This window comes from Phycodurus eques, chromosome 5 (assembly GCF_024500275.1).
Source record: "Phycodurus eques isolate BA_2022a chromosome 5, UOR_Pequ_1.1, whole genome shotgun sequence".
NCBI classification, from domain to species: domain Eukaryota; kingdom Metazoa; phylum Chordata; class Actinopteri; order Syngnathiformes; family Syngnathidae; genus Phycodurus; species Phycodurus eques.
This window is the reverse complement of record NC_084529.1, coordinates 25,717,010-25,742,858: the sequence shown is the minus strand read 5'-3', so window position 1 is coordinate 25,742,858 and position 25,849 is coordinate 25,717,010. Positions and strand designations below refer to the sequence as shown.

Here is a 25,849-nt window from a genome sequence, read left to right as displayed (position 1 = left end):
CCTCATTATCATTTTCCGCAGAGTGCGTACTTATTTTTTTTCATTTCTCCTGTTAAATGCGATTAGATTTTTAAATGCTGGGAAAGAAAGCTGATATTTCCTTTGTGGTGACACACAGTCTATAAATATAATGTAGTGAGTAACAGTGCGGCATAAATTGATGAGTGACAGTGCAAATCCAGTAGACTTTGACTCACAGATAATTTGTATGATTTCAAAATTTTTATTTTTTTAGAAAGATTTTGGGCTGAAATACACAACTAAACGTGAAAAACCCACCTTCATTAGGACAGAGTGGTTTCACATGGTAATATTAAATGGTAAATGGACTGCACGAATATAGTAGAGTGGTTAACTTTTTTTAACACTTGTATGACTCGAACACATGGTAAATTACAATTTAAAACCATGCCTTTTTTTTGTTCCTAAACATTTTATAATGATGTAAGCAAACTATTTTTGCTTGTGGTAAACTAACTTATTTCTACCCTTATATGACTGTTAAGAATGTTACATGTTATATGTTTTACGTGATAATATTAAAAGTGGTTAACTTGTTTTTTCCACTTCTGTGAAAATTAGGATTGTTAAAGTGTGATTTAAATGGTTTCCTTTTTGGTTACTTAAGATTTTATGATGTGAATGTTTTTATGTTGTGATATTAAGGTGGTAAACTTATTTTTTGCCATTGTATGACCGTTTAAAATTATAAGACATGGTCGGTATTGATCATAAACGTTGGGGCGTATGTTTTTACATTGTAATACTATTGGTTAACTTATTTTTACAATTATGCAACTTAAAACCTTTTTGTTGGTACAAAATGGTTTTGTGATGGCGTGAATGTGTTCTAATACTAACAGTGGTTAACGTATTTTTTTATTTGTACGACAGTTAAGAATGTTAAAATGAGACTTAAAATCTTGCATTTTCAGTTGCCTAAGGTTTTTATAGTGTGACTGTTTTTACATTGTAATACTGTATAAGCAAAGTTGAACTATTTTTCGAAAATATATATAAAGTTACATGACAACATACAACAACATACACCGAAATGATAAAAAAATAAAAAAATAGCGGTTTGGTAGATATCGATTGTATTGTACTCACTGAAATTGAAGATTAATGGCAGACAAGGTCGATTCCTCAAGATGATCCGTTTCCATGGAGGCTGATGTTGACGGTCCAGTCCCTCCAAAAAGTTGTATTTTGGGTATTTAATTCACTTTTAAAGGTCATAATGATCATCCTAAAAGTATATTGCAATAATAAACAAAAGTCATCCACTCGTTCAGAAATGTTGGCTTGAAACTATAAATTTTGTTAACTAGTTACGGAAAGCTAGTTAGCTCTGACCATTAGCTCCTCTGATGACCCAAAGGCTGCTTGGCGCGCCTGTCATCAAGCGTGATGACGATTCCCACGCAGTTTCTAGGCAGGACACGCCCTACTCCAATATCTTTGCCTCCAGGACACACGCCCTTGCACTATAATTGGCTGCTGTATCCCTGTAGAACACGCAATACCGCTTCCAGACGGGAAAGGATGTAATTTAAGTGTGGCGCCGTTAAAATGTTTCCGACTAACCTTAACCCACTCTAATCCTAACCTCAACCCATCCTAAACCGCCTTAAAACACAACCTAACCATAACAAACTTTTTTGTTCTTATTTCGTACAAACATGTTTCGGATGGTCATCTCAATACATCTGCGTAGCCTTCCCTTCCCGCGAGGCGGGAGCCAATCATGTTGCAGTTGGGGGCTTCGGGCCTAGAAACTACGTGGGAACACTAATAACGCGTCAGTCAAGTATTCGACCGCCATTTTGTTCACTCCCCGTTGATTCTTGCGGCCACGGGAAAGTTCCAGTCCTACCTGACAACACACATCTGATTGGATAACAGAGGTTACGTAAACAAAATATAGAGAAAGTGGCCCATCCTAGGGGAGAGCAGTCAAATCAAGAGAATGGCAATAAAAGCGTACAGCGACATATTGAAGGTATACAGACATTCAAAGTAAGTGTAACTCTTCCTTAGGGTATACAGTTGTATTTTCATTGGGACAATAAGAAGGAAGCCAGACAATCATGAATAATTCATTTTACGTTCAGTGTGTTTCCATCTATTGCCTGTGTAAAGGGGACACTTTATCTTAGATAATGTTAGTTTTTCCTGTTTTTCTTTTAGTTATGTTTCCTGGTTGTGCTTTCATGGTTCAAGGGTCTTTACTGGCTAATTAAGTCATATACTGTGAACATCAATCAATCAAAATTACTAATAACAAACATGATGAATACACTTAACACAGTGGTTATCAATCGTTTTACACCGTGTACCACCTAAAAAACAACCATCATGACGAACATTAAAGTACAGTTGCGTAGTGGGCCCAAGGTTTTGTACAAAATTAGACAGTTTTATTCCTAAAAAATATATTCTAAGGCAGTGTAACATGCAGAGTTTGAGCGAATAATGCTGCATTAAATATAGGAAAATATATATTTTTTTAAATACAGAGAAAAACTGCTGATTGTTGTATTGTGAGATTGTTTGTCTGAATGTGTTTAGCTTGTCCTGTCAAACCTGATTTATGCGTTTGTTGCTGTTGACTAGGACACTCTTGTAAAAGTGATTCTTAATCGCAAAGAGAATTTCCTGGCTAAGTAAAGGTTAAATGGGGAAAAAAATGATTCAATTAAAATGTTTTGTACATAGAAGTTAAATAACATTTATTTGTATCTAAATATATGTTTGAAAACAAACAGTTAAAGATTAAATGAAAATTTATTGAACTTAAAAGTTAAATACAACTGAACTGTGCTTAAGCAGTAATTCTTTCTAAAAATCTCATAGTTTGTCCTGGTCATGGTACTGTTGTTGCTACAAGGCAGATGTAATGGGGCTCAATCATAATTGCCCCATAAACCAAAAAAGCATAAACAAACCATAAACCAGCCTCACCCATTAAGCTGTTGGAATGACAATCTAAAGTAAGTCAGAAGTATCAGGAGGAAACGCACTGTAAAAACGTTTGTTTCCGTGTGTAAATAAGTGTTGATCTGCTGCTTTGTCTGCAATGGAGTGTAAATTACAGAATTACACGCCGCATTGTTCCATTTGTGCAAATGTGTCGCGGCGGAGAGTCATTTTTAACCTTGTGCGTGATGATCTCGGAGGGTGAAATCGGGGGAAAAGAATGGCAAAGTTGCTCGACGACGTGTGAAACAACAAAATTCAAATGTTACTGAATATTTCTTAGCAGGATTCAAGAAGCAAGCCATCCATTTTCTTTACAGCTAGATATAGTGTTGATTTAAAAAAAAAAAATGCAGGTTTCTTCAGGTACACCGCCTCCTCCTGCATTCCTAAAACATGCATGTCAAGCCCACCGCGCACTTAGCGATGTGGCAAAATGTGACTGAAGTGGAGTGGACCATTGTGAAAAGATTGGTGACGCACACCAAGCAATTGAGCACCGCACATCTCTTGACATGTTGAAACAGAATATCTGTGTCCCCATATCTGGTTTTGAGGCTCCACATCCAGTATACTTTACTGTGTTGTTTTTTTTATTGAACCACAAAAACATGCCACAATTGTTAAAGAAGCAGATGGACAAAAAAAAAAAAAGAGGAAACGGGGAAGAATAAGGAGAGTGTGGATATTTTCAACCTATTGTCAAAGATCGATTGCCCCATTCACTGACTGTCCCCGTGCATTTCGGATACCAAGACTCTCCATGCTTGGCTTTCTAGCCACATGTACACTGAAAATCCTAAATATAGTTAAATACTATAGTTAAACACAATGTATTAGGTATACTGTATATACTGTGTTCAAAGCTATTCAACCACGCAACTATGGTACTTCCAATTGTGGCCCCTCATTAAAATAGCTAGGTCAAAGTTCGCAGCAGCACGTTTTTTCAGATGAGCCAGACCTCGTCCCACAATGCGCTGTGATTACAACTCAATGAAACCAACAGAGGTCCAAATTTAGTTAAATGGAGTTTATAATGAAGGCCTATGAAAACATAACAAAACTTGAGCGAACCAGCATTTTGTGAGGATCAGCGGCTCATTGCAGATCGTCAACAAAAGGTCTTAGAGTGACCCATCGGCGACAACAAAACGTTGAAATTTGTCACCTTGTATAAACATTACATATTTCATGAGCTGAACACACTGAAAAGATGATGAGAAGCTAAAAAGAAAATGTATCAGCAAAATGTCCACTTCCAGGTATTCATTTGTGTGCAAATAGGCCGAATTACCTGGTGAAAGGACAGCCATTATCCTAATAAGGCCATTAGAGCCATGTGTTGTTCACACGGTGGAGTGGCCAAACACGCTGCCCCTGCACAACCTGACCGCTCTTTCCTGTCTGAATGGATGATTCGACCGCCCCAGTCCTGCAAATACTACAGTTGGAATGTTTGTTGGTTCAGAGAGAAAGCTAATGATTTTGGATGATCCAAGATGCTTGAGCAGCACATTGCTTGTCACCTTTATACTTTGAACTGGTATTCCAGTTTCTGAAGATGAGGTCATTCATGGTAGAGTGGAACCTCCAATGTCTAACACCCCAAAATTGTAATACAAATTTGGACTTGGTCCTAAATTGTCTGGACAAAAATACCCCCTAAGTCTGTTTGGTTTGCTTTTTCTTTGTGTGTGTGTGTGTGTGTGTTTGTGTGATGCCATGGAGAGGTACAAAGGGCAAAAATTACTTAGACTAGACTATGATTTCCTATGGTTGAAATTCCAAATTGTCTTGAAACAACTTAGAATTCTGATATTGATTGTTTTCAAATTTGTATGGTTAAGGCTGACTTTCGCAAAGCTGGCTTGGAATCAGTTTTCACTTTATGCCACCATAAACAGTCGATGTAGAGACCAGTCACTCAAAGTCGATCGTCCCAAATGTGGTTAAATTCAGGTTTCAACCATGCCTTTCTTTGCCTTTTTGTGTGTTTTTTGGGGATGCTCCACAGTGGTAAAAACGGATTGCAAAGAGAAAAAATTGATGACAACCATAGAACAGAAAATAGCTGATATTGAGATACAACGCGTGGTAAAATTGGCAATGAAATGAATTTCAAGTTGACCAGCCTCGCGGAGTTACCTGAGTTTTGTAAATTCCACTATATAGAGGTTATTATATCACTCACCCCCACCCCGCCTACACAAACACACACAACAAAACAAGTGGGTCTCCTTAACACGCCAACTGTCTATGAATGTATCGCAGGAAGGAGCTGTGGTGTCGCTGTTCAAGATTTGCCGTCAAGATCGCTTCAAAGGCCTCTACGCTCACGCTCTTAGGACCGTGGCCTCCATCTGCTGCGTGGAGGAGGGCATCATGCAGCTGGATAAGGTACCCACACACCCACCCATCCTCATCTTAATGCAAGACTGAATAAAGTAACTATGTAAAAATCATATGCCAATATCAGCTTCAAAACCACACTGATGCTATAATGGCTTTTAATGAAGAGAAAATCATCTTTTGCGACACTGGATAACCTTGAGCGGTCTATAATATTGGTGGACCACCCAGGAGACGTCTTTTGCTGTGTTAGCACTAGCGTCTGGTGCAGGACGTGCTTGTACAAACTTAGCGGCGCGTTACGTCGTGTTTAGCACATGCTAAACAGTGATAGCAGTTAGTTTGTGGTGTAAAAATGGCATTTTAAACCATGTTTTTGTAGCACCTGTATGTTTAAAACTGTTAAATTGCATTTAACACAGTTTTTTCAAAGTCAATTATGCTTCACAATTGGAGTGGGAGCCCGAGAACAAAACACAATTGTTCCCTAATGGTACTTTAATACTTTTCCTGCCTTATTTTCTTTATTTTTCTTTCTTAATTTATTTTTTTTATTTAAACTTTTTTTTTTTTTTTTTTTTAATTTTAAAATTATTATTTTTTTACTATGAAGAATCAAGCGATATCACAACACTGTAAATGATTAGCAGCTTCAATCCTAGTATTTAAAATGTAAGACTAAGGGGGGGGGGGGGGGGGGGGGGAACGAAGCGTTCAACCGTGAAGTCTTTTAAAGCAAAAGTCCGCTCCTGATGAGCGCGGCATCCTCTGGGAGCGTCTGTCAGCCGCGTCCGCTCAGCCTCGACAAATACAACTGTCGCCGTGCAGGGCGGTGGTGGTGTGCAGGTGCTGTTTATCAGCCGATACGCTGCACGCTTTCATTCCCTCACGGGGCTTTATGTAATCACAACATGGAGCATGATGGGTAACAAAATTTGGGAGCAGACCGGATAATTGACAGTCTACTCTCTGGTGTCAGCTGGCTTTCAGTGTTGGAATAATAATAAACCCTTATTATTAGTAGTAGTAGTAGTAGTGGCAACATTAGTATCCATCCATCCATTTTCTGTACCGCTTATCCTCTTCTTCTTTTTATTATTTGTATTATTATTATCATAATCATCATCACCATCTGTATTATTTTTATAATAATTATTATTGTGAGTAGTAGTGCCTGTTAATCTTCTCATTCATCCAGGTCCTTTCATTGTCAGGGTATTGAGTTGATTGCAACCTGACTATTCTGGACTAACCTCAGTCTCGTCTGTCCTAATTAAGCCTTGTTGCATGAACTGATGAAGCCTGCTCGGATGATAGGTGAAACGTCTTCTAAGACAACCAGAACAGTCCAGGTACGATTGATTCAATGCCCTGAGAATAGTAGTAGTAGTAGTAGTAGTAGTAAGAATGAAAATTGCAGTAGTTAAATAATAATAATAATTTATCAGCTATGCTATTATATAAAATGAATAATTATCATATTATGAATACAAAATGAATAAAATGTACCTTTCAATAATAGTGATTTTTCTTTTCATTCAACAGTGATTAAATTATGAACAATATAATACAGAATACTAAAAAATAAATTAATTTAAAAAATGACCATGAAGTATTGATTTTTTTCCTTTTTTTTTAAATGACACATCTCAGAGTCACAGATTTCCCCGTCTGGGCATTAAATAAATTCATAATACTGTACTAAAGTTATTAAGCATAGAAAAGCAACAATGTGCGTTTTTCATCGTCTTCTATTCTTTTATATTTTTCCCTTGCATCAACCACCGACTTTGTGCTTCCAATGCAGTAACTGTATGTGAGGTGAACTCCTTACGGAACATTCTCTTTCCGGGAGTGAGTGCAGCCAGGAAGCTCGTGTAGAAGGGCTGGGGTGGGATGGGTTGTGTGGGGGGAGGGGGGGGGGGGGGGGGTTCCACGTCACTGCTACTGACGTCCGCGGAGACTAATATAGGGAAGTGTCCTGTGAATGTGGGCGCACCGATGCTCATCAGCGGATGGGAGTGGCAGGTGTGGATGGATGATAAGAGTCGGTCTGCATACACGTCTCCAAACTTTTGTTTCCCCAAAGTGACCGCTGATGCAAAAGTAGCGCCGAGGACTGTGATTGACAAGTATTGACTACTGTTCATCATTACGCATACGTTATTGTTATTGTCAATCAAACTGTGATCAACCCATAACTGATAATCCTAGTGCATAGAATAAGTGAATGGATGCATTAGTCATGTGCATTTTTCTGCCGTGTAGAGAAAAAGCATTTTCCACTTTTTTAATCACATGGTCAAGCAATACTGTTAAAAGAATTATGCAGTGCAAAAAGAAGCATTCGGCACGTATGCGATGCAAAACACTGCCTCCATGTGGAGAAAATCTTGAATTGCATCTAAACAATTTAGTTCAATTTGACTGGAAGAATAGGGGCTACCAAACAAACAATAAAAACGTACATCTTTTGAAATTCCTTTTTTATTTTAATTGGTTTGCTTGAATTTGATTTGATTTTTCAATTCTTTTAGTATTGACATATTCTTCCTCTTCATTTATTGAAATAGCAAAAGGACAACTTAATAAAATCATGACTCTGAGGGGAAAAAGTTCTTGAGGGTGCATGGGAGTTTGCCCAACCAGTCTACAGAGCCTACAGAGAAGGCGTTTGACCGTGTCCCTCAGGGGATCCTGTGAGGGTGCTGCTGTAGTGCAGAGTACCGGAATGCTTGATAAGAGTCTTGTTCGCATTGCCGGGGCAGTAAGTCGGATTTGTTTCCATTGAGGGTTGTACTGCGCCAAGACTGCACTTCGTCACTGATTCTGTTCATGATCTTTATGGACAGAATTTCTAGGTGCAGCCGAGGTGTTGAGGGGGTCCGCAAAGCTCTCGATTTAGCGGTCGATATTACATTCCTACCCTCACCTATGGTCACGAGCTGTTGGTCATCGAAAGAACAACAAAGCGGATGCAAGCGGCCAAAATGAGCTTCCTCCACAGGGTGTCCGGTCCCTTAGAGATAGGGTGAGAATCTCGGTCATCTGGGAGGGGCTCAGAGTCGAGCCGCTGCTCCTCTACGTTGAGATGAGGTGGCTCGGCATCTGGTTAGGATGCCTCCTGGACACCTGCATGGTGATGGTGAGATGTTCTGGGCATGTCCCACCAGGAGGAAGACCCACGACACGCAGGCGAGACTATGTCTCTTGGCTGGCCTGGGAATTTCTTGGGATCCCCTCAGAAGAGCTGGACCAAGTGGCTGGGAAGAGGGAAGTCTGGGCTTCCCTGCTTAAGCTGCTGCCCCCGCACCCTGACCTCCAATAAGCGAAGAAAATGTGTGGATGCAGAGATCATCATCAATTAAAAATAAATAAAATACAATTAATAATAATAGTAAAAATAATAGTAATAAAATGTATTTAAAGTGTATTATAATTTTAATTGTTATTTATTTGCATTTATTTGATATTCAATATGTACAGTCATGTATGATTATTGTCTATTATATGTATTTGTTTAAAAGAAAATCCTTCTCTCACTTGTCTGGCATTCAGCAAAAAACAGGAAAAGTTTAGTTTGATTCCATGTCAGACAGTCAAGTATAAAAAAGCATAGTGTCTTTCATATTTCAATATTTTTTTTAGCACGACTATTTTTTTAACGGTATTACATAACAAAATATTTGAAAGGAATGAAATTGAATGCAAAACATTAACATATAATAAATACGGCGCTTAAAGTATTAGAACGCTGCAACTCGGGTTCTGACCAGAACAAAGATGCAACACAGATGAAACGAGTTGTTGAATGTTTTTCAATCTAGGTTCAAAACTATTATTATTGTTATGCTTATGATTGCCCTTTTTTTTTGTTATGCTTATGATTGCCCATTTCAAAACATTTGCATCTCTATTTTTTTTTTTTTAATACTGTACATTCTTTTCATAATTTTAGTAAGCTGCCCAATGTTTCCTGTACTGTTTTTAAATGTCTTGTGTTCTTTGTGTTTAAATACTTTTATCATGTAAAGTTACCTTGTGTATGAAATGTGCTATATAAATAAATGTATCTCCCCTTATTGTAGTTAATTGTTGTGATTTTTATTCATTTATTTGATATTTAATTATTCATCAATCCATTTTTTACGACTTACATTTGTTTTAACAAATATTGATACATACAGTATAGTCACTGATGGTGTAGTGGTGCACTCGCCTGACTTTGGTGCGGGCAGCGTGGGTTCAGTTCCCACTCAGTGACGCTGTGAATGTGAGTGCGAATGGTTGTCCGTGTCTATATGTGTCCTGTGACTGACTGGCGACCAGTTCAGGGTGTAGTCTGTCTTTTGCCCCAAGTCCGCTGGGATAGGCTCCAGCGCGCTGTGACCCTAACCAGGATAAGCGGTGTTGAAAATGGATGGATGGACATACAGTATTCACATACAGGTATATGTGTGTGTATATATATATATATATAATTTTTTTTGGGGTCATAGTTTTAGCATTCTTCGCCGAAAAGTGGAATTTTCGATGGCGGATGCTTGGCTCCAAACAGGTAGACGGCATCCTGTGCCTGGCAGACATATTGACGGACGACGGCAGCACGGAGGCAGCGCGGGCCGAGGCGGCAGCAGTGGTGGCGCAGATCACATCGCCACACCACACGTCCACGCAGCACCTGGCCAGTTTCCTGGAGAGCATGCACGACATCGTCACCGCGCTCATCAGTGAGTCATCAGTCTTACCTACGCCCCCCAGCCTCAACACAGTATATTACCAGAATAAAGTTGGATTTAGAAAAAGTCAGCATTTTATTAGGCTTCACGGTGGATGACTGGTTAGCACATCTGCCTCACAGTTCTGAGGACCGGGGTTCAAATCCCGGGCCCGCCTGTGTGGAGTTTGCATGAAGATGAATGAATGAATTTTATTAAAGTAAAGTCACAACTTGGAATACGCGTCCGATTTATTGAGATTTATTTTTTTGTCAGTTTTTATTGTTAGGAATTGCCCCTTTTTTTTTTTCTTTTTTTTTTTAAATCTGGTCTGTGACATTCAAGGTAGTGGTTTAACATTTGTACCAGTACCACCTCCAAAAAATACTTAGCTTTCCAAATATAACTATCATGACCAACATTAAAATACTTTTAAAAAAATGTAAGTGTTCTGAAAGATACAAGACAGAGGTTTTATTCCTAGTGTATTTGATAATTTATCAGTATGCACAGTTTGAACATTTGACACTGCGCTTGAACATAGGAAAATAAAAAAATAAAAACTTGAAAAAATATTCAATTAAAATGTATTGCATATAAGTTAACTAAAAAATACCTTCTGTTTTAACAAACGGTTCAAAATTATTAAATACAAATGTATTGTCCTAAAACGTTTAGCATAACTGAACAGATATATTGTACTGGAGTTTGAAAAAGTTGAAGCCACTGTAGCATTATTCACAATTTGAACATTTTATTCGTGTACCATATAGTAGTTTGCACGGGTACCACACTTTGAGAATCACTGATCTAAACTATGGATTTTTCCTTGTCCTTCAGACTTGTGTGAGAGTGCCTCCTGCGGCGAGGTCTTCCTGCTGGCGTCCGCAGCCCTGGCCAACATCACTTTCTTCGACAGCATGGCCTGCGAGATCCTGCTACAACTCAACGCCATCCACATCCTGCTGCAGGCCTGCAAGGACCGCCAGAGGGTGGACACGCCCTACTCCAAGGACCAGGTACTGCGTCGCCATTGTTACGGGATGTGAAAATAAACTAAAATCACTCTTAAAACGAGCATAGACTTCCGATGTTTTAATTTCAGGTGGTGACCATCTTGGCCAACCTATCTGTCTTGGAGCAGTGTGCAAGTGAAGTCCTACAGGAGCAAGGTGATCTGTTTGTAATTACATCTAATAAATGTATTCATTTTTAATTAGGCCAGCACAATGAGCGACTGGTTAGCACATATGCCTCACAGTTCTGGGCACCCGGGTTCAAATCCCGGCCCCGCCTGTGTGGAGTTTGCATGTTCTCCCTGGGCCTGGGTGGGTTTTCTCCGGGCACTCCGGTTTCCTTCCACATCCCAAAAACATACGTGATAGGTTGATTGAACACTCTAAATTGCCCGTAGGCGTGAATGTGAATGTGAATGGTTGTTTGCTTCTATGTGCCCTGCGATTGGCTGGCGACCAGTTCAGGGTGTACCCCACCTCCTGCCCGAAGATAGCTGGGATAGGCTCCAGTGGCCCGCGGCCCTAGTGAGGATAAGCGGAAAAGTAAATGGATGGATGGGTTGATTTTTAATTAGGGCTGCACTTGTGGTTGGCACATCTGCCACACAATTCTGAGGTTTGGGTTAAAATCTCGGCTCCGGCCTCCTTGTGTGGAGTTTGCGTTGGTTTTTCCTCCCAGCCTCCAAAAACATGCATCATAGTCCAAAAATTGTCCGTAGGTGTGAATGTTTGTCTGTGTATATGTGTCGCTTTCACATTTACTGGTGACCTGTCAGTTTGTCTATATGTGCCCTGACATTGACTGGCACCCAGCCCAAATTTTTGTTAATATGTACCCTGGCGACCAGTCCAGGGTTTATTCATCTCTTGCACAATGTCAACTTGGATAGCGCTGTAGAAAATAGATTAGACATCATGGTTGTTGTGCAAGTAAGATCCACAAGATGGCAGCATTGTGCCATATATGGTCATAGCTGCTTAAAACCCTGTCAAAGTGAAACACACAAAACACACCAGTACTTTACTAAATACACAATACAGTCTAATGCTACATAGTGTAAGACCTTGATATTTATATCTGACTTTGTCCTGTTTTTCCATCACCTGTCAGGCGTGGAGCGGCTGCTGCTGCTGCTGGGCGAGAGGCCGTCCTCCTCTAGTCCGTCCGAGGGGGCCGCCTGCGAGCGTGTGCAGCAGAAGGCCGCCGTCACGCTGGCACGCCTCAGCCGGGATGGCGAGGTGGCCCAGACCGCCATCCAGCTCAAAGGTACCTAGGTTGATCTTCCTCCCAAACTCTCTCAATAGCGCTCCCCGCAAAGTGTGAAAAATTTCAGCCCCCAACACCAGCAATTGACACAGAATCGGGTGGACGTGTCTATAAAAACACGACGCACAAAAAGGTCTCAATGACCCAATGCTCAAAATTTAACATTTGTTTTGAAGCAGCCATTTCGCACTCAGTTGCAACCCAGGGGAATTAGAAAACAATGAGCCCCCACCAGTGTGGCCACAGTTACCTTGAAAAAGTAACTTAGTTACTTTACTGATTACTTTAGCTTAAAAGTAACTTAGTTACTTTGCCGATGACTTGAGTTCAAAAGTAACTGTTTAGTTACTTTCGGCAGCTGCCAAGTGGCAGGTATATCACTTATCTACAGGACAAAGAAAATTGACTAATTTGTACTTGGGAATTGGCCCTAATGAGCCCCAATCAGGCGGCACGGTGACCAACTGGTTAGAGCGTCTGCCTCACAGTTCTGAGGACCTGGGTTCAATCCCCGGCCCCGCCTGTGTGGAGTTTGCATGTTCTCCCCGTGCCTGCGTGGGTTTTCTCCGGGCACTCCGGTTTCCTCTCACATCCCAAAAACATGCATGGTAGGTTAATTGACAACTCTAAATTGCCCGTAGGTGTGAATGTGAGTGTGAATGGTTGTTAGTTTGTATGTGCCCTGCGATTGGCTGGCAACCAGTTCAGGGTGTACCCCGCCTCCTGTCCGATGATAGCTGGGATAGGCTCCAGCACGCCCGCGACCGTAGTGAGGAGAAGCGGCTCAGAAAATGGATGGATGGATGGATGGATGGAGCCCCAATCAGATGCAGGTAAACGAGTTGGAAAACATTTTCCTTTGACACCATTTTCACTGATCGACACCAAATTGGTCAGACATGTCTGTCATAAGAGGTCGCACATAAAAGTAAACAGGACCCATTCCCAAAATTGAACAGGAAGTCGGCCATTTTGTTTTTAAGCAGCCATTTTGCACTCGGTTGCATATAATACAATTTTATTTCTGCATGAACTCTGAAGAATGACGCTTAGTTGAAGCTTACTTTCAAATACCCAATGTCTCATTTGACTCCTCGTTTTCATGAAATTATAACTCAACTTAAATTATCCATCTGCAGCGAACCAAAAAATTCCGTCTGCTTCTTTGTTCCTTTATCACTTTTATTGCATGTGGAGAATGCTGTCAGCTGTCAACTTGAATGAAAAAAGGACTATTTTACTTAACAATGTTAAATATATATTTGCAAAATAATAGCCAATTCAAATGTTTATTTTACCTGGTCAATATGATCTTTGCTCCTGAACCTCAGCGCAGAGCGTCGCCACATCAGTGCTTTAGACGTCGCCTCCATTTTCACACACGATTGTAAACTGTCATCTGTGAGGTGTGGGCGATGTTTGTTTTTAGTATAGTTCATGTAGCATGTAACATTAAATGTTCTGTTTTCTTCAGAAACTTTTCTTTTCTTGTATTTTTCCTACTAGTAAAGAAATCTTAGCAGAAAAGTATCCTGGACAGATGGTTGATGCTAAAATTGCATTGCTTTTTTGTCATCTAATGTTAGAGCATGGGGTCAAAGTTGAAGAGAGCGACAAATAGCTATAAATTGGGTTTTCCTTGACTTACTCTATTCTCTATTACAGTAACAGTAAAAGTAACAGTGATGGTAATGATGATGTTAACAAGATATGTGAACTTAACCTCTGCTGCCTTCAGCCGTTCCTCGTCTCATCGAGCTCTGCCGATCCCCCACGGAGAGGAATAACAGTGACTCCGTCTTGGTTGCTTGCCTGGTAAGTACAAGTAGTAGAAGTGTGTGTGTGTGTGTGTGTGAGAGAGATGCTTCACTCAGGATGAGATATATTCCGACAGAAAACGCCTTGAACGCAACGCACGCATGCTTTAATGTACTGTATACTGTACACTATACAGTATCGGGGTGGTGGGGGGGGGGGGGGGGGGGTGTGGAATTAGGCCCCTGTGGTCTCCTCCGAGTGTCCGGTGTTCGGGGCGCCTCAGTGGGGGAGGTGTCCCGTCCACCGGGTCGCTCTCGAGTGGGCTCTTGAGCCCGACCCCGCCTCCCGATTGGATGGGGTGGTGTCCTCGGCACCCTCGGTGCAGGAACAGCAATTACAGGACACTTCCGACGGTTATTGTGCATGCGAAACGGTGTCAATTCACTTGCATGTGTCCACAGACACACACCCCTGGGACTTATTCGCTGGGTGTGGCTCACTCATTGCGACAAATCACTTATAACTATCCGAATAGCTTGGGTATCCCCTCACTTACACTATATTTATAATTTACATAGCCACTCCCACCACACTTCAGTGGTACAGCCGGGCACACGACCTGTCCTGCATGCATCCCCTCCTGTCCCCGTCCTGTCCAGTCCTGCCCTATCTTGTCCTGTCCTTCCCTCAGAGAGTGTAGCACGACTGCCCCATACAACACCCGATTCTAATGTGTCATTTTACTAGGTATGTAATGATTTACTTTCCTCATCTTGTTTACAGTTAGTGTCTTGTCTTTTGTTGTCTTCTTTTCCTATATTATTTCGTTATCTTTTCACTCTCTCTCCTTTTTGTCATTTTTTTCACCCCCCTTTAAAAACTTTGTTCTGTTCGACTGAGCGACTGTAATTCTCAATTATCCATCAGAATACAAAGAAACCACAGTGACACCTTAAAAAGGTGTCACTGTGGTTTCTTTCCTTCTGACACAGTAAAACTGTGTTGAGGATGAAACTTCAATATGCTTTTTTTTTAGGTGTGTGCGGTAATTTTGCCCTGAAAACGCCGACTTCTAATAAATAAATAAATCACCAGAGTAAACGGTTTTCCCTTATTCTCGTGTATTCATTTTCTTTTCTTAACACTGCTTTCCAGAGGCCAGCTCACACGTGGCATGTGTAAATATGTACACATCATGAATATCCACTTATCATTCTATCTGAGGCCCCATCATTATCAGGAGGAGGGCGTTGAGGCGGTCGGCAACTTAATTGGGTTACCCTCATCTTTACACTCCATTGCCGACTATTAAATAGCGCGCTACAACGTACAAGATTCTTTTTTTCTTTTTGTTTAAGCTTCAAACAGTAATTTTGTACGTCATTTTAAAATTTGGAGGTGATGCAATTTTCACCCAAAGTTAGAATCAAAAAATCAAAGTAAAAATGTTTTTTTTTGTTTGCTTTTGCCCGCAACACCGGTGTCACCAATCAACACAAAGTTGGGTCTCAAAAGTCTCAAAGACCTACGCCCACAATTGAACGGGTTAGAAAAGAAATTAGCCCCCGACACTAGTTTCCCCGTTTGGCATGAAATTGGGTGGATATGTCTTTTGAAAAAGTCTCAAGGACCCCTGCCTGAAATTGAACAGGAAGTCGGCCATTTTGGTTTGAAGCAGTCATGTTATCTTTGCACAGGCAGGCTTTTTCATACAGCATTTGTATCGCTCAGGCATACCTAATATTTTGGTATCTGTCCGTGCAGGCGGCTTTGAGGAGGCTGGCATCAGGGTGTCCCGACAGCATTGAGGCAGCAGACCATCAGCAGCTGATCAAACCGCGGCTGGTCGACTCCTTCCTGTTGTGCTCCAACATGGAGGAGAGCTTTGTTTGATACTAATGTGTTAATGCGCATCACACGATTGAGCGGTAAAAAAAATATTTGAGTGGACCACCAGACAACAACATTAGATTGGATGAAAGAGACATTTTATATGAGTGTGTGTGTGTTTGTGTGTGGTTAAAGATGATATCAGACATACAGTGTGATGGTGGCTTCGCTTCACAGGTCAAATGAGGACAAGTTTGTGTGAGTCCAGTGTCACGTATCCTATTTATTTATATTGTGTGTACTAGTTTTCATTGCATCCCAGGCTTAAAAATGTTGGAATTTTACGATCATTGCTACAAATCTATTTATTAATCAAGTTCATTCATAAATATCCCAAAAGTATTTGAACTCAGATACATTTTTTTTTCTTTTTTTAGAATAAAGATTGTTCTCAAGAAAATAGTCATCTTACTAAAATAACTTAAATTCAGATAAAGCTGATATTTTTTGGGGGGGGGATTAAACTATCTTTTTTTTTTTTTTTAAGTTGTAATCTTACAAAAATAATTTAAAATGAGATAAAATTTTACTTTTTCAAGGCAAAAAATATGTTACAAATAAATTCAAATTTTTTTGGGGAAAAGAAGAATCTCATGAAAACAAACAATTTCAATTTAGTTGTATCTTTTCAAGGAGAAAAGTCGACATTTACGAGAAAAGCCGATTTGTCGTGAAAAAAAAGCTGGATCTTAAGAAAGTAAATTAACTTTAGTTAGAAAAGTCTTACCCGAATAAAATCTACTCTTTTTGAGAAAAAAAAGTTGCAATGTTGCTCAAATACTGGCGTATTTTAGTGTTTTTATTTTTATTTTTTAATAAAGATATTAAGTTGTAATATTACATTCATACCAGCCACTGTATTTGCATAACCACATAATTACAACATTACAGTTGAATATAAATGGACAGACGATTATGACGATTGTGTGCATGAATTATTCCTGTTGCTTGTTTCGTACGACACGTAGAGTTAATCCTCTTCATGTGAATGCCATCAATATCTGTCATGATCCTACGTGCTACTGGAATTTATATTGCTTTTTTTCTTGTTATTTAAAAGGAACGATTGTACGCAACGCATCTAATAAAGAAAACCAGCCACGAGTCTTGCATCTGTCAGATAAGATGAAGTGTTATTCCCCATCGGACTTAATCTTTTTCCACCCTGGAGCACATATGAATAAAACAAAAGCGTTTGGGCGACCCGTGCAGCTTTTGCAATGTGTGTGTGCTGCTTAATTGCACCCTCGGGAGGGGTGGCAAAGTGGCACTTTTATAAAGTAGTTAAGCAGCACGGACCAGCACATAAAGAGCAGTGTATTTACTGTAAGTGTTTGATACAATGGCATGAATAACACCTGTTACCGCATTATTGACACCTTTTTTTTTATTCTTCTGAGGGCTTTTCCAATTGGAATTTTCCAGGCCAGTTTCACTTCATTTGGTATTTCCATGCAAAGCTTTGCACCTTTTGCGTCAAGTCTTTAAAAAAACAAAACAAAAGTGCGGTAACAACATTCATTACTGTTTTTGGTCGCCCTGAATGCTGGATTCCGAAGCACCGGGACCACCGGGGGTTATGGGGCAGTTGCAGATGAGTGTTAGCTGCCAACCAAAATGCCAGAAGGCAGCATATTAGTGAATAAACACCATATCACATGCATGTTGGGCAACAGGTGTACGGAGTTGCTGTGCCGGCACACTGAGGAAGGGCGGGCCCGGTCCCCTCCATCCGCAAAGGGGGGTGGGGTGCGAGCCAGCACGCCCATCCCGTGGGGGGTTCAGCCAGGGGGACGCCACCCAATCCCAAGGACCTTGGGCAGTACCCCAGCCCAACTGAAGTGCCCCGTCCAGCCCCCAAAGGAGGGGCCAAGGGAACCGGACCACCAACCCCCACCCCCACCCAGCTCACCCCGCCGCCGACACCACCCCCGTCAAGTCTGGAAAGCACGGGTGCTCCAACCAACAGCAGGTCCCAACGCAGGAGCCAGCTACCACCCGAAAAGGCAACAGTCTGCCAACAGTGAGCCCATGTCAAGCGCCAGCCGCAAGAAATGACGGGTGAGGGCGCCAGAAGAGGGGAGCGGAAGGCCGGGACCCATTTTCGGTGAATATTTTTCAGAATTTTTCTATTCTAATTCCAAATACTGTATTTGAGTATTTCCATGTTTTCTGTCTATTATTTTTGTTTTTGTAAAAAAAATAAAAAATAAAAAAAAGTCAACGTGTATTTTTTCCTAAGATTGAGATTATTTTGAAATATTTTGTGAAATACTTTTCTGTAATGTATTTTTTCCAATATTTTTTTTCTTCATATTCTCAGATTTTTTTAATTTGTCCATTTTGTTTTAATAATTTTTTTCCCTTCATATTTACCCAATGCTGTATTTTTGTTCTGCGATTGGCTGGCAAACTGTCCACGGTATACCCGGCCTACCACCCGAAGATAGCTGGGATAGGCTCCAGCAGCCCGCGACCCTAGTGAGGATGAGATGTATAAAAGATGGATGGATGGATGGATTTCAGACAGCATGTTTTTATTGTGGTGGTCCCGCACAGCTTTGAGAAGAACTTTTGAAGGAGCGACCCACACAGAATTGCTAGTGCTCCAATTCAAAACTTGTCCTTTTGTGGCATAGAAACAAAACATTTCCGCCTCTAGCCTTCTTCTCCTTGGAGACACAATCTTCTTCTTCCCTCTGTTCTTCGTTTTCTTTGTCTTTTGCACTTCAGGCCACATTCTCACACAATAGTGTGTGTGTGCTCTTTGTGATCAAAGATGTATTTTGTGCAGAGTGTACCGACGTCGCACCACAAAACAGGTTCATTTCTTTTTTTCTTTTCACACTGCCGCTGCCTTTGACCGTGACCGTGAGAGCAAATTGATCAAAAGCGCTTTTTTCTCGCTTTTTTCTCGCTCGCTCAACTCGCCAACCTTGGGCTTAGTGGCGCACGCCCGCTGCCTCCATTGTTGCCCATCTTGATCCATAGTCGAGGCACAAATAGGAACAAAAAATAAGTTGAAGCGCATTCAATAAAAATACTAGCGCGCCAGTGAAGGAAATGCATTGTACCATTCACAAGTTACTTTTTACACACAATCGCATGCCACATACAAACAAACAAACAACCAACCAACCATTCACACTCACATTCACACCTAAGGGCAATTCAGAGTTGTCAGTTAACCTATCACGCATGTTTTTGGGATGTGGGAGGAAAACCCGAGCATGCAAACTCCGCACAGGCGGGGCCGGGGATTGAACCCCGGACCTCAGAACTGTGAGGCAGACGCTCTAACCAGTGGGACACCGTGCCGCCGGATTTTTACCGTGCAACCCTTAATACCCATCTGCACTAAACACTTCGGTTCACTTTGCGATAAAGTCAGCACAGTGTCGAGTTTATTCAATTTGTTGGCAACTGTGTATCATAAATTATCATTAGCAGTTGTGATTTATTTAATTGTTTTTTCCCAATGCTTCAATACCGTGCACACTTTTTGTTGTGTCCCCAAAGACGACCTGAGCTGGTCGGCACTCAGTCGCAGGGCACATATAGACACAGACAACACACCGTCACCGAGTGGCATGCAGCTCTGAAGACCCATTTCCACTAACTACTTCGACTTCTGTTGTGGGATGGGTTTTTTGTTATGTACCAAGAGAGCCAAGCATCGTGTCTCACGTTTAGCGTATGTACGATTGTGGGAAATTAGCTTTGGGATCAGCAATTTTTCCTTGCAACCCTTAAGACCCTTTTCTAACATCCACTATGGTTTTTATACGGTCTGCATATCTTTTTTACTGTTTCTCGAAAGAGCCAACCAGCACTTTTTTTTTTGTAAAAATAATTTAATTAAGACTGCACACTTCAATTCCCCAGAGTTCATGTGTCTCACTTGGTGCTTCTGTTTTGGTTAGTAACAGCAATCAAATGGCTCACCAGTTAACCTTCTTTTTTTCCATCCTAATTCTAAAAGGGAGGCGTTATTTATTTGTGTGGATGAAGTAAACCAAAGAGAAAAGTAGAAATGTGTTGAGTGGTGCATTCAATGTCCTCAACCAAAAACATTTCTCTCTATGGATTTACCTCCAATTATTTGCTGCCTGAATGCGCCGCGATGCGTTGAAGCGCACGGGGGTCAGCGGGATGCCACCCATGCATCTTTTGTTTGTGTCCTTGAGCCAAAACCCTTTTATGAGCTTGCATTGTTTTGTTTTTATTCACTTATTTGTAGACTCTAAATGGCAAAAATAAGATAAAGAAAGTAAACATTGCAAACAACATTTTGAGTGTGACGTAACTCTTGAGCTTGTGACGCGTTTAGTGCGAGCGTGCTTGTGGAAAAAGGAATGAATTAATGAAATGCGCTGATTAAAATTTGAGCAACCGCAGTCTTGTTACTTTCAAAGGCTCTTTTTATTAAGCCCACATTTTTCAAATCTGCGTGTGTGTGCTTGTGTGTGTGTATGTGTGATGCTTCACTTTGTGGGGAGGTGATATATTCCGACCGAAAAAACGCCTTGAATGCAACGCTCGCATGCTTTAATGTATACTGTACACTCTAATTTCTAAATATTTTCTTTTATAACAACAACACCACAGTAGATGTGTAAATCATGAGTAGACACACAAAAAAAAAAGTCTCAAGAAGCTTTGCCGGAAAAAACTGAAATTCGGCCTTTTGGGATCAAAGTGGTGGGTCGTGTCCATGGATCCTTGAAATTCAAATTCATCCTAGAGATTTTGTCTGATTGCTAACAATTTGAAATTTGTATTGTAGACGGACGGGTGACGATCAATGACCACTTACATTTAAATTGAAACAAATTTCCTCCACTGTCTCTTTTTTAAAAGCCATCATGTCAAAACAGACGCTTTCATTTAAGCAATGTTTCTTTAACTTTGATGTGACAGACACACACACACACGCACACCAGCACAAAGCCGCGCGCACACACACACACACAAAACGCTTTCCCCTCCGCTAGTCTTCTGGGCCCCACTAACCATTAATGGGCCGCCACAGCACGCCTTCTCCATTTAGGCCCTGTGCGTACACACACACACACACACACACAGAATTGAGGATCTCTAAGGACTTGTGGAGAGATTATTTCACCTGCAGACGACAAGGCTGCTGTTTGTTTTTCTGCGTGTACACAACTGTGACAAAATGTGAACGTGTTCGCTTTAAATGAGCCATATTAGATATAAACACATGGAATAAATGTAAGTGGTCAAACTCCCTGAACGACATCCTCAAACCAAAAATGTCTTATTAGGCGTGCCGTTTAGAGACTTGTTTGTGGGTCTCCTCAAAATAGAAATTCCTACCAAGCGAAACTGGCTTTGGGGGCTTTATTTTCAAAACATGCTGGGGTGAACTACTGAACCAATGGTAAGTTGTCAAAATTTGCTGCCAAGCCACACACAATGCAATGAAGAAAACTATTGCACAGTTTTGCTTTGTCCATCTGTGTAGTATAGATTCAAAGTTAGCAACAATTTGACAAAACCTAAATTGTCAGCTTCACACCAAAATGGCTGTGCTGATTTATACATGACTTCTACAGACTTTTTTTTTTTTTTGCAGGTATACTCATGATAGACATGTCTCCCAAATTTTGTGCTGCTCAGTGAAACTGGCTTTGGGGGCTAAATTTCCCCCAAATTCTGATGTCCACTACCAACCCAATGGCGACACCTCAGACTTGAAAAGATCTGTAGGTCAAGTTACGTCATGATCCATGCCCTGCAGTTCCTCTTGGAGCTTTGGTGGCGCCGTGTGCCTTGTCTCTCCCTCTCCCCCTCTGTCTCCCTTGCAATCGTCATCACTGGTGCAGCGCTCCTGTCTTCAAGCATCACTGATTACTGCCTGCAATTGAAGCCTGTCAAGTTCTACAGCCTTCGCCTGAGTATTGACACTTGTCTGTGACTCACGCGTGTAGTGCCGGGTTTTTTGTGGTATGCCTGTAAGTCACAAGTGTGTGTGTGTGTGTGTGTGCGCGCCAGGTGACCCCTTCTTCCTCACTGGTACTTGTGCATTTACATGCGTGTGCACAATGGGGATGTTAGCGATGCCGGCAAGAATTCAATAACTTTATTTTTGTATTGAAAGGAGCAACCATGCGCCCGCTGTGATACTAAGCACGCCGCTCGACAGATGTGTGTGTGTGTTTTTTTAAAGCGAGCGCTTGTGGAAGGCAGCAGTAGCAGTGCGTTCAAAGTGAATATGTCATTCAAAGTCTGTAATTTCCGACGGTCTCGCTTTTTTAGTTCAACTTGAAATGACACAGACCCGTTGATGCATATTAAATAAGTGAGTAGCTACATACTGTATGTGTCTGGATGCTTCATTAAAGCAGCTCTTGGCCTGTGAACACTGGCTATGACTACATTTATTTACTCAGTTGCAGTTTCATGGAATGCTAACGATGTCTACCCCACTAAACATAAATTGGAAGCAGACTGGGTGCAACTAGTAAACTGCCTGAATATACAGTAAACATGGATTTACACAACATTGTGGACTGACCACATGTCAGAATCAACTCTAACGCTATTTGTCATTGCAGACACTGTGTCCGCATAACATTAAATCATCTTTAATACTGCAGACTTGGCCGGAACAAATAGCAAGTAGCATACCTCCCTGGAACATAAACATGAACACAACACTGTGGCGCAACTGAGTTTAATGGAATTAAACTGCATTAAAGATGTTTAAAAAAAAAAAAGATTTGAAGAGTTGAGGCAGACTGTGTGGAAGTAATAAGTTGTATAGCTCTATGAACTTAACCATGGTCTTACACAACATTGACAAGCAACCACACACTAGAGACCACTGGAAAGAAAATGTTCCTTCACAACGTCTCCACATAACATAGATTGAATGCAGACTGGGCTGCGCTCATAAGTGGTGTAACTCCCTGGAACATAAACCTGGTTGCACACAACATTGCGGAGTGACCACACGTCAGTCTACTGGAACATTAATCGAAATTAAACATGCCGTCTCTGCTTAAACTAAGATCTGAGGCAGACTGGTTGGAACTAATAAGTCACCACACGGACTCACACAACATTGTGGAGTGACAACACATCAGAGTCTACTGAAAGACTAATTATCATTAAAGACGCCATCTCAACATAATGGAAGATTGGAGACATACTAGGTGGAACTGAGTGGAATTTGAGTAGTTCCCCGGTACATAAACATTGTGGAGCAACCACATGTCAGTCTACGTTGTTAAAGACATTGTCTTTATATATAACCTAAGATAATCTTTACTTCTGTACAGGGCGCTCTTTTACAACATGTTGTAAGACTTCACACTGAAGACTGTTACATGTTGCCGTTTTGGTTAGCAATAGAGTTCAAATGGGCTCAGCAGTCAACACTATAATGTCTGTGGCGGTCTCTCTGGTGTGAACTGAGAAAATTGCCTGTACTATCTGCTTTTCTTCTGATGGGAAAATGGAGACGTCTATTTGAGGGAGGTGATTATTTATCGTAAGTGCAGGGCCCCATTGATTGGGGTGTGGTGTCCTTTAGAGGGCCACTATTTGAGGAAATACAGAATGCATTACTGTGCGAAAGTCCGAGGCCACCATTCATTCTTTCACTAAAGTTGTTGAAATCTGGGAGTTCATGTTAGCCAGCAATCATTCTTCCACTATGCAATAACTTGCGTTTCTGCCTTACTGTGGAGTGTTTAGATTTTAAGTCGCTGGTCTTGCAACCGTTGGATGTCAATCATTATAAGAGCACCACTGGAGGTGGCGCTTTAACCTCTTTTACCAGAAAGCCATTTTAGCCAGTCAAAAGCCTCAAGAACTCATTCTTGAAAAGTACACAATATCAAGATGTGAAGTGGACTTACTTTTGAACACCACACAAGCATATGAATATGAATATGAAGCTCATAAAACTAAAAGAATGGAACACTCAGAACTCTGTCAAGGCCAAACAAAATAGACTGGATCGGCTCCAACATTTAATGGCTTTTCTGTCAGAAATCCATACCAGCTGTCCTTAGAATTCATTCAAAATAACAAATATGGGTCCTTCCACTGAGGTGGTACACAATTTGTGACATGGAAGAAAAATTGAAGAACTTGAATCATTTTGCTGAAAACATGCTAGTAAAATTTCTTTGAAGTATACCAGTTACATGTAGGGGTTCATGGGATAAAAACATACATAGTTTACTTTATATGACCGTTATCTGACCAGTGGTCGCTTGTAACACTGACTCTTGATATGAACATGGAAAGCTGTTTATTGTATGAAAACCTTGGGAATTTTTCACACAAATACTAGGGTTAGAGTAGGTTCACAAACCAATTTATATCCAACTTGCTAATGTTAATGTTGTTCATAAAAACAAAGTATCGAGTAAAAAAAATGACTTAGGGCAAATATAGATGTGTGTAACATTAACTAAAAATACAACATGGAAAATGAAGGACCTGGGGCCTCATGTACAAAAGATGAGTACGCACAAAAACGTGGCGTCCGTTCTTTTTCAGGGCAAAGGTCAGATGTATCAAGAGTGACACGACCGTGGAAACGTGCGTTGCCTCACGCCAACTGCACGGCTGGCGTACGCACGTTTCTGCAGCTTTTGGTGCTTTGGCGACACTTAGAGGTGATTCTGGGAAACCGTTATCATAAATCTGCACATCAGAGAGACATGAACAATTAGCACTGATGAACAATTCATGCCCGGCAACATTTGATTTCAACAATGCAATTGAGGCAGGGACTCAGAATTCATTTGCTAACCAGTGTATTTAATGAACCACTGAAATTTGTGAGGACACCTATTAATTGATCAAGGCGATCATTTACGCCGCCTATTGCCCTCACAATCGCTTCGTGACTCCAGCACATGCACTGAAAAAAAGAGTTCTTTGAATTTACTTCATTTGAACATGTACATCGGTTGCACGTGATTAAAATGTGTTTAAATTGACATCATTTACCGAATCCAAGTTTAATAGTAAGGATTACCAATACCAATCATTTCTCCTTCAACGAATTAAACAAGAAACCATCGAATTCTATACAAAATCGCTTTTCATCATTGCTAGTAACTTGACCGTTTGAGATCGAAGCTTGTAACATTTTGACATCATTTTCTTGAAAACACTTACCGGGTTCTACCGGCCCCTTCATGTTCCCAACAAGCTCAAATGCTGCCGTATGCTGGTCGTATGTAAGCCGAAAATGGTTCTGGGTTATCGATGTCGCAAAATAGCCGACAGGTTTTTGTTATTTTGTCCAAGTCGCTCGAACGAAAATAGGACCGACACTTAAAAATGTAAGTCAATATTGTCTCCTACTCCTTCTGAAGCAATTGATTGATCCTTCTACGATTATTTTTGGAGATTATTGCATCAATTCCAAACAGCCGTCATAAAATGGTCGTTGTTTGTTTACAGTTTTTTTTTAAAGCGAGCGCTTGTGGAAGGCAGCAGTAGCAGTGCGTTCAAAGTGAATATGTAATTAAACTATTAACTATGCACTTCAATCCATCTGAGAGCCTGTTAATTGACATACCTCGCTTGGTGCTGCTGCTCTAGCTAGCAAAAGTGGCTGTTAACTTTTTAATTTCCACGTGTGTGACTGCACTTTGACCCAAATTTGCTCGACAATCAAATTGTCCGCCAACTGTAGCGGCGAGCTGTCAACATCTCCGCCGGGCTCTGTTGGCGACCCTCTCTGGCCCGGATGGCTCCGCCCCGGTAACGACCCCCTTATTTTTGACTCGCTTATTCATCTGGGGCGCCGTGATTGGAAAGAAAATTGAATCCCCTTTTGATGAGCTCAACTTGCCCATTAATGCATTTGCACACAA

At 41.0% G+C, this 25,849-nt stretch overlaps 1 protein-coding gene across 1 annotated transcript in view; it reads left to right on the top strand.

Moving 5' to 3' along the window:
- Window positions 1-16,375, top strand: part of LOC133402571 (protein inscuteable homolog) — a 66,137-nt gene extending 49,762 nt beyond the window's left edge. The window contains exons 7-13 of the mRNA XM_061676477.1: window positions 5,254-5,379; window positions 9,890-10,061; window positions 10,890-11,068; window positions 11,155-11,221; window positions 12,177-12,332; window positions 14,071-14,147; window positions 15,855-16,375. Of these exons, the coding sequence (XP_061532461.1) occupies window positions 5,254-5,379; window positions 9,890-10,061; window positions 10,890-11,068; window positions 11,155-11,221; window positions 12,177-12,332; window positions 14,071-14,147; window positions 15,855-15,983 (906 nt within the window). The 3' untranslated portion in view covers window positions 15,984-16,375. The remainder of the gene's footprint in view (window positions 1-5,253; window positions 5,380-9,889; window positions 10,062-10,889; window positions 11,069-11,154; window positions 11,222-12,176; window positions 12,333-14,070; window positions 14,148-15,854) is intronic.
- Window positions 16,376-25,849: the final 9,474 nt, after the last annotated feature.